The sequence below is a fragment of the Ammospiza nelsoni genome, chromosome 15 (genome assembly GCF_027579445.1).
Source record: "Ammospiza nelsoni isolate bAmmNel1 chromosome 15, bAmmNel1.pri, whole genome shotgun sequence".
Lineage (NCBI taxonomy): Eukaryota > Metazoa > Chordata > Aves > Passeriformes > Passerellidae > Ammospiza > Ammospiza nelsoni.
Window position 1 is genome coordinate 13,699,504 of NC_080647.1, and position 12,086 is coordinate 13,711,589.

Here is a 12,086-nt window from a genome sequence, read left to right on the forward strand (position 1 = left end):
GGTGGGAAGAAAAAAAAAGAAAAAGAAACAAACTAATCCCTACTGTATAGCACAAGGTGGTGTTATAAAAAGTCAGTGCATTTGACCAAAGCAGTGTTTAAACTCCACAGGAAATGCTTTTCTCACGGACAGGAAAAAAATGTCTTGGAGTAGAGATGGGCAGATGCTCAGCAGAGCATGGATGTTGTATGTGGGTGTGCTAGCTGCAGTCAGCCCAGCCTGACCATTTTCTATGTGGGAATTAGCTGTTATCAGCACTCATTATCTATCCTCTCTACACTTCCTCGAAGAAAGCAGGCATTTCTGTAGCCCAATTCACACCTTGCGCTGTGAGCAGGAATAAATCCCCTTTGAATGGCCTGGTATCTTTGCTATTTACTCTAGAGACACTACACAACCAGTTTGAGTTTAAAATTTTAGTAGCTAATTTTGGCAAGATTAACTCATGCTGAAGACAGCTCACCAAAATGACAGCAAAAAGTGATGTAATGGCAATGGTCTCAGCAAGCTCATCCATTTGCTCTTGCTTAGACACAGGTTATGGCACCTGTTCCAGGCTGGCACACGGGGAATCCTGCGTGGAAACTGAAGCCCTCTGTGATTTTAGGCTTCTCTTCTCTGTTCAGTGAGGGGTAGAGGGAACAGCTAAGCAGACTTTCCTCCAGCACAGCTCCCAGGAAAACCACTGTGACCAGGTGTCTCATTTGACTCAGCAATGGCAGGGCAGGAGGTGAGGACTGAGCTCAGGGGGGAGCAGGGACAGCAGCTCCCTTCAGAGCTGGGACAGGTCCTGCAGAGCTTGCTCGGGAAGGAATGGAGAACCTACAGAGACAGAGGCAAGTGGAAAGATTGGGGCCTGATGAGGGCTTTGGAAGCAGATAATAGAGGTGGGGCAGGAGCTGATAATGCTGGAGCCCAAAAAGGTGAAATCTGAGGGAAGACAGAGACTGCAGAAAGGAGGAGCACCACTGGGCATGCAGAGTGGCTCTGCAGCAGGCTTGAGGACACAAAGAACACTTTTTCCAAAAAGTGACATTTTTTGTCACTAGGGAGAAAAAGGGAAATAAACTTTATCTAATAAAGATAAACTTTAGATAAACTTTATCTAATACTTACCCAGAAACATCCCCCCTCCCCCCCAAAAAAAAAAGTATTCATGCTTTGGAAGTGTAGAACTCCTCATTTTCACTAAATATAATTGCATAGTTTGAACAGTGCTTCAGTCTGCACTGTTACTGTTTCTGTAAAGGTCATTAAGTTCACTTTCACAACATAAAACTTATGAAGAAAGAAAGAAAACTATTTGCACCCCATTTTCCTGAGGGAATAAAAACAACTTTGCTAACCTGGTTACATAATTTTCACAGTTCAACTTTTCAAACTGTGAAAGAAATTTTTTTTCAGACTCATTATCAAGCCACGACTCAGGCAAGCAGCTCTCCCCTAACAAGCAGCAGCTTCCAGGGCAGCACAGCTGAAGAAATGTGGAGACCTTCTATCCAGCAGCTGCCAACACACTTTCCCTGTTAAACAAATCTCTTTAAGTGTAACTGAAAAAAATCTTCTCTTTCACCTAGACACTCTATGAAAAGAATTGCCTAAAAGATGTCAGCTGAAGGGTATAAAAACAAACCTAAAAGATCTACAGCAATAATAATTTTTTAGCTGGTACTGGTGATGCAAAATAAAATCTAGTCATTAAATAAATTCCACTAGGAAACCTAAGGAAACGTAAAGCAACAGCAAGCTCTGTAAAGTATGGCTGTGCCACCAAAGCAAACATCAAAGTACTGAGACTAAAGAACTAAACCCAAACAATATAATGTTACTAAAACAATCAATTCCCTATCTTTGTTGTTTGCCAGCACTAGAACACTGAAAACACTTCTGTTGAAAAAATTAGCTTTTTTTTCTGAGGGAATAAATGTTTGTAATTGGTTCTTGCTCACTGTAGAATAATTAATAACAATATCCTAGCTGCTGCCAGATGTAACATGGTACTTGTTCTGCAGGCAATACTAAATTTGTACCTGGAAAGAGTTAATAACTTTAAAATAATACTTATACTTTTCTCAGTGTTTCAGTAATAAATGCTTTTAATTACCCAGGGGAAGGAGCCATAATAAGACAGTCAGTACTGGAAGCTTTCAAGCAAGTACCTTGCTCAAAGATGGACGTAATTCCAGTCAAATGTTCCAAGTTCAACTAAAGTGATACCATTTCACCTCCCTCTTGATGTGAGACCATTTTGAAGACTGATTCTTCAGTAGTTCATTGTAGCACTTCAATTTTAAACCTGATCTAATGGACAGCCATAGATGCTATGGATTCTAAACATAAAGAATTGACATGTTAGCATATTAATGTACCCAGATGTCACATAAATCATTAGAAGACATTTTACTAAGTGACTCAGATATCTGGCAATACACATGCAAAGCCTCTTTAGCTCTTAAATATAAAGCAACTTCCTTTTGGCAAAGTCCTGATTAGAACAACATTGATTGTAGTTATTTATAGCTTAAATGCTATTGCTGACAATTTCTCCAAGTTGTAGATACTGTATTATTAACTATAGCAAAGCTCTAAAAATCAGTCAGCAGAGGCCACTTCAATCTCTGCATGATAATAAAGGATTATTATGTGCAGTAACCTATTTATGAAAAGGAAACAGTGTGCTTCTTTCAGACCCCATCAATTGCTTTAATAAGGAATTGAAAAGCGTGGCCTACTTTATATGCAGATCACCATCCCAGTTGCATAAGGATTTAGAACAGACAAAACAAAACTGTTTTTGTTGTAAATAAGGGCTGTTTGTTTAAATTGCACAATAATGTTTGCATCTAAAAATTATTTAGAAGCTAATAAGGTTTAATAAAGTTTGACTGTATACTTGTTAATAAAAATGGTTTCAATATTCTCCATGAAGGAAAAGCAAATTGAAGGTGATAACATAAAGCTTGAAGCAAAACAGGCCTGAGTTAATGGGAAAGGAGAAGACTCATTGCATTTGTTCACTGATGGGCTAAAGAAAACCAGTGCTGAGAATGGAATTAAGTTAACTTAAAACATTTTATAAAATTTAAGACAGTGAACTTAAAGGTGTTTTTCTCTAACAGATTAGAATTATTGCGGTATTACTTCAGCTTTAGAGACAAAAAGCACAGACAATGACAGAATTCAGACTACCAAAAGTTAGTGGGATGCACATACTGATTTCAGTTGGAGGACTCTGGAGTCCTGGGTTCAAATTTTACCTTTGGCATTGGTTCATTTGCCTGTATGTTAATAAATTTAATGAGGTGTGGGATGACCCCTGCTGGTGTCCCTGCTTATGAAAAAAATATGTATCTGGCAAGAAGAGGACATGTTAATTTCAGTCCAAAAAGTTACAAATATAAACTCTGTCCCAAAATGTATAAAAATACCTAATCCAATGCATAAAATATTATGAGTAATGTTCTGTTAAGTATGAAAATAATCTTAAGCCATTGAACATTACTGTGTTAGAGCTGCAATGCAATGTATTAAGAAGGACATTAATTGTTCAGTTCACTATGACATTGTGTTAAACATCTTTTATTAATGAGCTGTTATTCCCGGCTGAGGCATTTGATAACCTCTAGTCCATTGCTAAATCCTCTCAGTTTATTTCTGTGAGTCACTCTAAACAAACCTAGAGGGAAAAAACACCCCAATAATTTACATTTGAGTGTGTAAGGTCCTAGAACTAGAGTCATTTAAAGAAGGGCAGCTTTCCTATAAATCAAACCTTCTGATTTAATGCAGCTGACATATAGATCTATTTTACAATTTTTTTTTAATTTCAAAAATACAACACATTAAAATAGGTTCAATTTATCAAAGCTAAGAGCAACAATTAAGTAATAATGTACTTAAAGTGCAAAGGCACTTTAACACAAAAAAGTGACGCCCAGTGGCTATAGTTGGTAATTGAAACAGCAGTACTGTATATTATTATTTACAAAAGAAAGTCATAGTCCAGGAAAAAAAGATCTTTGGAGATCTTCTACATAATACATTAAGTTTCCATTTTGAAATGAAAAGAAAAAAAAAACCAGAAATCCCAAAGACCCCTTCCTCATTTCCTTCAAAATCAAAAAAAATTATGCAAGATCTATTTCAGAAAGATACATTTGCATTTGCAATGACAGTTCCTAGAGAAGGGTCAAAAGGAGAGAGATATAGAAATAACTTAAAGGGAACATTGTAAAAGCAACACCACATCCCTGCTATGCTGCAAGGGTTCCTTTTCTCTCTCATTCCTTCTCTAATTTTAAAAAAGTGGAAATGTTGGGAATGCGACTGATGACATCAGCACTGAGTTCAGACTCAAAGAAATATGATGCTGAGCTCATTTAAAAAAATTTCTTTTGTCTCCCACCTCCCCCCTCACAGCTGACTGATTGCAGTTTGTTTTTCCAGAACTTCGAGGTAGTCTGGTTCTGTTTGTAGCTTTCCTTGGAGTAAAGGATGCTCAGGTTTAGACTGTTCTGCAAAATATTTCCTGGGAGTTCCATATAAAACAGTTTTATTTATCCTGTCCTGGTTTTGGCGTCTGGATTCATATGAAGGGGCAAACTGCCTTTTGGGTAAGGTACAAAAGTTATAATGAACTAATCCTCCGGTGGGGAGTTCCTTGACCCTTTCTGCAATATTTTGATACAGGAGCTCTGGTTCCCTTGGTGAGGACTGCTTTTCCAGCAATTCAGCTGCACTGATGGTAAATGCAAGACTGGTGGGGTCTTCTTTTTTGTGGTCGAGACTGCTATAGCTGAACTCATGGAGATTCCTGTAATAGGCAACTGGATCCCCTTCCTTTTGCATGTAGATTGGGTTTTGGCACATCTGTCCAACAGGAGGGGGAATGTAGTTATAAACATGTCCTTCAGTTTTATCGTGGGTCTCAGTGTTGTAAGACCCATACTGGAGCTGAAACGAACTTATATCTACATTGTTGGCACTGGTGGGCATGCTCTGCACCCCCTTCCGGCGCTTAAGGACAAAGACAAACAGACCTGCCCCAAAACAAACTGACAGGATAAACACAACCAGCAAGCCTAAAATTAGGACAGACAGCGGAACTTCAGTGTGTAACTCTGGGTAGGAGCTGGGTGAGGCACCGACATGGGGGGTATCAGTGTTCTGGTTCATGGAGAGGAGAGAAGAATCTGACAAGTTGGGGTTCTCTGGGCAGATGGCTTCTTTGCTCAGGAATTTCAGATGCTCTCCAGAGTGCTTGGTGGGAGACTCGCAGATTACTTCATTGATAACTACAGGGGGATTCGACTGCTGGTTGTTCTGGTCAGTGACTTTCTCTATCCAGTTCCTCAGCCCCAGGATGTCACACGTGCAGTCCCAAGGGTTCTCTTGGAGGTCTATCTGAATCAGAGCCGAGAGCTGGTCCAAGACTCCTCTCACAGGCAGGTATGAGAAATGGTTGTTCCTAAGGTTGAGCCTGGTGAGGGAAGTGCCTCCAAAGACATTATCAGGCAAGGATCTGAGCAGGTTGTTATTGAGGAACAACAGATGAAGATTGCTCAGAGCATCAAATGTGCGTGGCAGGATCTCCTTGATGACATTGTACTCTAGGTAGAGATATTGCAGGCTGTGCAGCCCTTCAAACATGGATCGGTACAGAACCTCAAGGTAGTTGCCATTAAGGTAAAGTCTGCGTAAACTTGTGAGGTTTGTAAAGGCACCTTCTTGTATCACTGCAATTCTGTTATTTCCTAGATGCAGCAAATCCAGCGAGCTGTACTCTGTGAGATCGGTTCTATAAATGACTTGCAGATAGTTACTGGTTAGGTAAAGTTTCTTTGGACTGGTTGGCCTGGGGTGCAGATCAGAGATGTTACTTATCTTCTTCTCTTGGCAGTTAACATTTAGGCCATTGTCTGAGCTCTGGGACGTACAGATGCAGCCAGCTGGGCAGGTGATGGGCACAGGAGACTTTGTCTGGTAAACCATGATAGGTCCAAATATTTGCCTGTCTTTTGACACAGAGACACGGGGGGTGGGGCGGTTCCTAGTTTTGGGTGGCCGGCTGGCTTTTGGGGCCCTGGTGGGATTGATGGCAGAGTTGGCTGTGGGCGATAGCCTTGAGATGTGTGGGTCTGAGAGGACAGGGTGTTTTTCCCTCTGGTTTGAATCACTGGAGCTTTTCCTAGGGCAGAGATCTTGCCTGGTGAGCTGGGTCACATCTTTCCCATGAAGCCTGAAGGGGGTTTCACAGACTATCTCGCCCACAAACACGGTGATGGTGTCTAGCCAGGCCTTGAGTGGCAGCAAGTCGCAGGTGCAGTTCCAAGGGTTTTCCTCCAGCTGGATTTCCATGATGCCTCCAATGTGCTCCAGCACACCAGCAAAAGGCATCATCTTCAGCCGGTTGCCCCGCAGGTCGAGGTGAGTGAGGAGCACAAAGCGGAAGACATTGCTGGGCAGGGACAGCAGGAGGTTGTCATTGAGGATCAGCACCTTGAGCTTGTTCAGCTTGCTGAATGCCCCCGCTTCAATGGCACTGATGTAATTGTAATCAGCCTGCAGGTACTCCAGACTCTCCAAGCCCAGGAAGGTGTCTTCCTTCAGCACTTCCAGCTTGTTGTTGTTGAGGTGCAGCCTCTTGAGGGTGCGGAGGCCGCTGAAGGCCCCCGTGCGGATCTCCTGCATGTCGTTGTTGCCCAGGTGCAGGGTCACGGCGTTGGAATAGTTGACGAACTCATTGGGGAACAGGCGGGTCAGTGCGTTCCCATTGAGAAACAGCTGGTAGATCTTGGACGGGGGCGGCAGGAGGAGGCTGACGGTTGTAAATCCCTTGTTTTCACAATTAATGTTCAGCACGTTCTCCTTCTCCTCGCAAGGGCAGCGGCTCTTGCTGCAAATGTCTTTGGCAGGTTTGCGACTCTCTGTCCACGAGATCCCAGCCACTGTTAACAAACTGAGCAACCAAGCACCCTTCAGCATCTTTATGCGCCGTCGATCCCCGCTTTGGTACCTACAGTCAAACCTTTTGAGACAGGTAAGGAGAGAAAGAAGAAATCCCCAGTGAACACTGCCGGGAGCAGGGGCTGCACGGGGAGAGCGAAAGCAGGTCGGAAGGCTGGGGGGGAAGGGGAGCTGCAAGGCAGCGATTTCCCAACTCCTCTGGAAACCCCCCCACTCCTCCTCCCTTCTTTTCCTCTCGGAAAGCGCCAGCGGAGCCGCTGCGGGGGAAGCCCCGTCGGGGAGCTCCCCAAACCCGGGTCCCTAGCGCTGGGCTCTCCGCCCGATCCCCCGCCCGTCGCGGCCGCCGCCTCCGCCCCGGCGGCCGCCGGCAGCACGATCCCGATCCCGTCCCCGCTGCCCGTCCCACGGCCACGGCGCGCCCGGCTGCCCGGCTCCTGCATCTTAACCCGGGGAACACACGGACTGCCAGCGTCTTAACCCGGGGAACACACGGACTGCCAGCGTCTTAACCCGGGTTCACACGGACTGCCAGCATCTTAACCCGGGGAACACACGGACTGCCAGCGTCTTAACCCGGGGAACACACTGACTGCCAGCGTCTTAACCCGGGGTTCACACGGACTGACAGCACACCCTCCCCGCCGCAGCGGCGCCCCCAGCCCGCGCTCCCCGCGCCGTCCCCGCGCCCGTACCTGCTCTCGGGGCGCCCGAGGGGGCAGTGGGGGCCGTGCCCGCCGCCGAGAGCCGCCGCGCCCCGGGAGCCAGGCGCCCGGCGGCGAGCGGCATCGCCCGCTCACGCCTCAGCAGGAGCCCAGCGGGGCGCCGCCGTCCCGTCCCGGCCGGGCCCGTCCCGGCCGCGGCTGTGCGGGAAGTTGGGCCGGGCGCGGGCCGAGAGCGGCGGCGCTGCGGGAGCGCGGGCAGTGCGCGGGGCGCGGCGCGGCGCGGCGCTTTTGCCGGGTGCCCCGCGCGGAGCCGCGCTGACGTCAGCCGGGGGCGGGGGGGACACGTTTTTCCCAGCCCCCCTGTCCCAGTCGCCGTCCCCCCTTCCCTTGGTGGCTCTCGCAGCCGGCTCCGCTCCCGGCTCGGCCGCTCTTCGCGGGAGCGCTCTGACAGCACCTGCAGGACAGCGCGGGCACTCGGAGCCGGGAAGGGGAATAAGGTAACGAGCGGATTTACCTGGGTCCGGAGAATTCTTGGCCCCGAGTCCCTGAATCCGCGCCCTCAAAATAGAGAGCAAGTCAAGCAGCTCCTTTGGCAAAAGCCAGCCGGCACCGCGCACGCACCGCACACTCACGCACACCGCACAGGGACACACGCACAGCCCGCACACATCCTCCGCACACGCCGCACAGACGCGCACATCGCACATCGCGCACATGCACAATCTGGCTCTCCGAGCAGCGGTGCTGCAAATCCTGATCTGGCATCAGCATCGATCCCCCGCTCCGGCTGGAGCAGCCAGCCCCCTTCCCAAACTGCCGTGCCGAGCTCTGCCCTGCACATTGGTGTTCTACACGTTCAGGGAAGTTCAACACCTTCCACCAAACCGGGCTGCCAGGCAGCGGCAGTCCCAAGCCTGAACCCCTGCACCCTCTGGAACGCTGCCTCGAGTACTGAGCAGCCAGATTTAACCACATCTAACACCGTCATTCCCACTGGCTGGATTAGCCCCACTGCCCCATTGAAATGTTGTGGTGTAGCGTTTGGCTGCCTTTAAAAAGAGCAAGATGTTGGATCTGGGTTATTGTGACTTTGCTTAAGCTCCATGCCCTGGGCACAGATCTATGTGGTGGGAAAGGATGGCTGCTCTTGGTCTCTATCTAAAGGTAAAACTTTGGGTTCACACTGCGGGGAGGGGACAAAAAGGCACTCTACAGGGAATTTCTAAAGTGCTAGCAGGGCAAGGTGCATTATTGCCAGATTCTTATAGGGCATTATATGCACTTAGTCTCTAGAATGTAAAGGTTTGCTGCCAAAAGAGTTCTGAAATTGGCAAAAGTGGTACTGTCATCTCGTGGTATTCTTTAGCCATTATGTATCAGAGCTCACATTTTAGGAGCAGCAGAAATGTACTGTCTATTTTTATCTCTCTTCTTGAGGCTGGAAAAGGTAACATCCTGCAGCAGCCAGCACAGATGCCTTTGCAGTGCTCCTGGACAGGAATAGTGCTGGAGTTTGCGTTTGGGATTGAAACAGTTGCAGTTTTCCTATCTAAAATTTGGAGAGGTTGTGGCAAGAGCAGGAGCATCCCACACTGGAGCACACTTTTGGTGCGCTGCTGTGTAAATTTCAACAAGATTGGGATTCTGAAATGCACTGAGCTGTTCCATTATGACTCTTTATCCAGCTGAATTCAGGAGCGAAAATTGCTAACATCAGGAAAGATCTGTGTGGCAGATCTGCTGTTTTACAACACTAATACACCATCAGCCAGATTATTATTCTGTGAGGTTTTTGCTTATTTTCTGCTCTAAACATGAGGATATGGTGTTTGGGGAGCAAAATTGGACTAGTTACAGGCTGTAGCAAATCCTGTTTTCAGCTCTTTCTAACATAGTCTGGGGGCATGAACCTAAAAAGAGACGGTAAAAGGAGACCCAAGTCGATTTTTTTGTTTTGTTTTGTTTTCAGAAGGGAGCATATTCATATACACCTGGCCCACACAGGGGCACACAGAGGCTCCTGTAACCTCCCTCCATCACATCTCACCTGAGCAGCCCAGCACTACCAGCTCTCACAGGGCTTGCTCCAACGTAGCAGAAACGAAGGCACAAGTAACTTCAGTGCATTTTTCCCTTGTCTCAAAGTGTACATTTGTTTTATGACCATGAGTTTCAGCCAGGTGCAGCTTTCTGGTGAGCAAGGACCATGTCCTGGAACTGGCTTATGAGGCAGCATGCACTATCCCACTTGCTTGTGTTTACTGATAGGTGGGAAATGTGTTTGTGGCACTGCTGATGCTGCCTGGGAAGGGAGAGCGTACACATGGCATGCCTCAGCAGTAATTACCAGATTCATGTGGGATGGAAGGAACAGCATGTTAGGGGATTGCAACAGTAATAAGACACAGAGATGATACTGATTCTATTACACTGCAAATGCATGCATATAATAACCATGGTTGTAGGAGGAGGAACAAGGATTAAAAAAAAAAATAATAGCTTCAGCTTTTTATTTAGGAACAAAGTCCTGATTTCTCAGCATGCCTGAAGTGTTTTATAATCCCTTCAATTAAAAACAGAGTGTAAAAGAACAGCTTTTTTCCTCCACCCGTTTTAAGGCCTTTTTATTTTATATGTTGAATGGAGGAACATTTCTAGTTTGTGACTATCTGGGAGCCTCCAGGGATAAAAGGCCAGGAGGCAGGTTGGTACAGCAGCCCATGAGGGCTTGGGGAAACTCAAGGTTATGCCTGATTTGTAAGCATTGTGGAGGTCCCAAATATTTAGCTGTGTTCCCTCAATGCTCCTTTTTGTGCAGAGTCATGAAGACTCAATACAGTTGCATAGATTATGAGACTTAATAGAACCATTGTGGCTTTTGAATCTTGCATAACCCAGGCCATCAGCTAAATTTGAATTAATTCCTGTTCAAACTAGATCATACTTCATAGGGAAAAGGAAAAAAAATGAAACCCAATAACATAGCCAGGCATATTTTAGCAATTGCCTATGGTGAAAATCTGCCATCGTGTTCGGTAAATTGTTCCAATAGATTTCATCCCCCACAGGTAAAAGACTGGGCTTTCTCTACAACTCTGCATCTAACTGTCTTCAGTTGGAAATGTTTATCCTTGTAACATCCTTGTCTGCTGGCTTAAGAGCCCTTAATTATCCCCTACCTGTTTCCCATGGGGACACTCCCAGACAGCTGCAGAGCAAGTATGAACTGAATACTTGCCTGGTGCCAGCCTTACCCTGCTTCAAACAGTCTGTCAGTCCTGTGCTCCTCCATACACCAGTGCAGCTCTTGGCTCCTGCACAGTTCTGAAGCCACCACTTTATCTGTCTGCTGGCAGGGGAAAAAAAAGCCAGACCACAGCATGAAGCATAAGCACATAAAATTTGGCACAGATCATTACCCTTCCTGCCTAGTGCACATCATGCTGTTGTCCTTCTGGGAGAGTAAATATCAAGGAGAAGAAAAAGTCTGGAAAAATGTGGAGATAATTTTCTTTCTTCACATTGTATTTGCAGGTGGATGCTAAACACTACTTATACATCTTTACCTATCAGTTTTTTTGGGTTTGCTTCTCTGTATATAAATGAAGGAATAAACATATCCACCAAGTCTTATGAAATGAAGGCAGCAAGAAACAAAGCAAAACTCTGTGAGTTGGATGTAGGGTAGGATATAAGTTTTAATGGTCATTAGAATCTATTAAGGTAGCCTGGATGCTGCTGGCAAGTAAAGAAATGTTTATTCATATAGTATAAGTAGAAGCCAATATTGATTTCTGTGGACACAACGTGATGGGTGATGCAGTAAAACAATGGGAATTTGGAAATATAGGTATTTGTTTATCTCATATGTTCCTCATCCTGTAATCCTGAACTGCACATGAGATGCCTACTCCATGTAAGCTCTCAGGGTTCTGAGATAATCATCATTGATCTTCAACAATATCTTGTGTTCTGGCTTTCTCTGTGCATGTGTGTATCTCCATGTAGCTGGAAATATTCTACTTCCATAACTATGTACATTTTTTGTGGTCTTTCCTATACTGTAAAGTGAATTTTTGACCATCACTTTAAAGGAATTCTTAAGCACATAAACAGTTCCCAGATTTAGCAGTGAACAGTATGCAAAATAATTGTTACTTGTAATCCACAGTTTCATCTCATCCAGCAGCACTGGGAAGTGCTGTAAAGGACAGGATGAAAGAGGAGTCTCTGGCTTCTCCTTTCTTTGGGCAAGGAATGAGCAGGGGAGGGTGAAGGAGGGTGAGCATGAGAGGCAGGGAGGAAGGAGAGGAAGGGAAGAAGGAGAGGCAGGGAGGAAGGAGAGGAAGGAAGAAGGAGAGGCAGGGAGGAAGGAGAGGAAGGAGGAAGGAGAGGCAGGGAGGAAGGAGAGGAAGGGAGGAAGGAGAGGCAGGGAGGGCAGCCTGTGCCCTCCTGGCC

The 12,086-nt window shown here is 46.0% G+C and overlaps 1 protein-coding gene across 1 annotated transcript; it reads right to left on the minus strand.

The window, feature by feature from the left end:
• Window positions 1-3,803: 3,803 nt before the first annotated feature.
• On the minus strand, window positions 3,804-7,002 carry SLITRK2 (SLIT and NTRK like family member 2). Its single transcript, XM_059483253.1, has one exon. The coding sequence runs from the start codon at window positions 6,982-6,984 to the stop codon at window positions 4,414-4,416; it is 2,571 nt and encodes an 856-aa protein (XP_059339236.1). The 5' UTR covers window positions 6,985-7,002; the 3' UTR covers window positions 3,804-4,413.
• Between the last annotated feature and the right edge of the window lie 5,084 nt (window positions 7,003-12,086).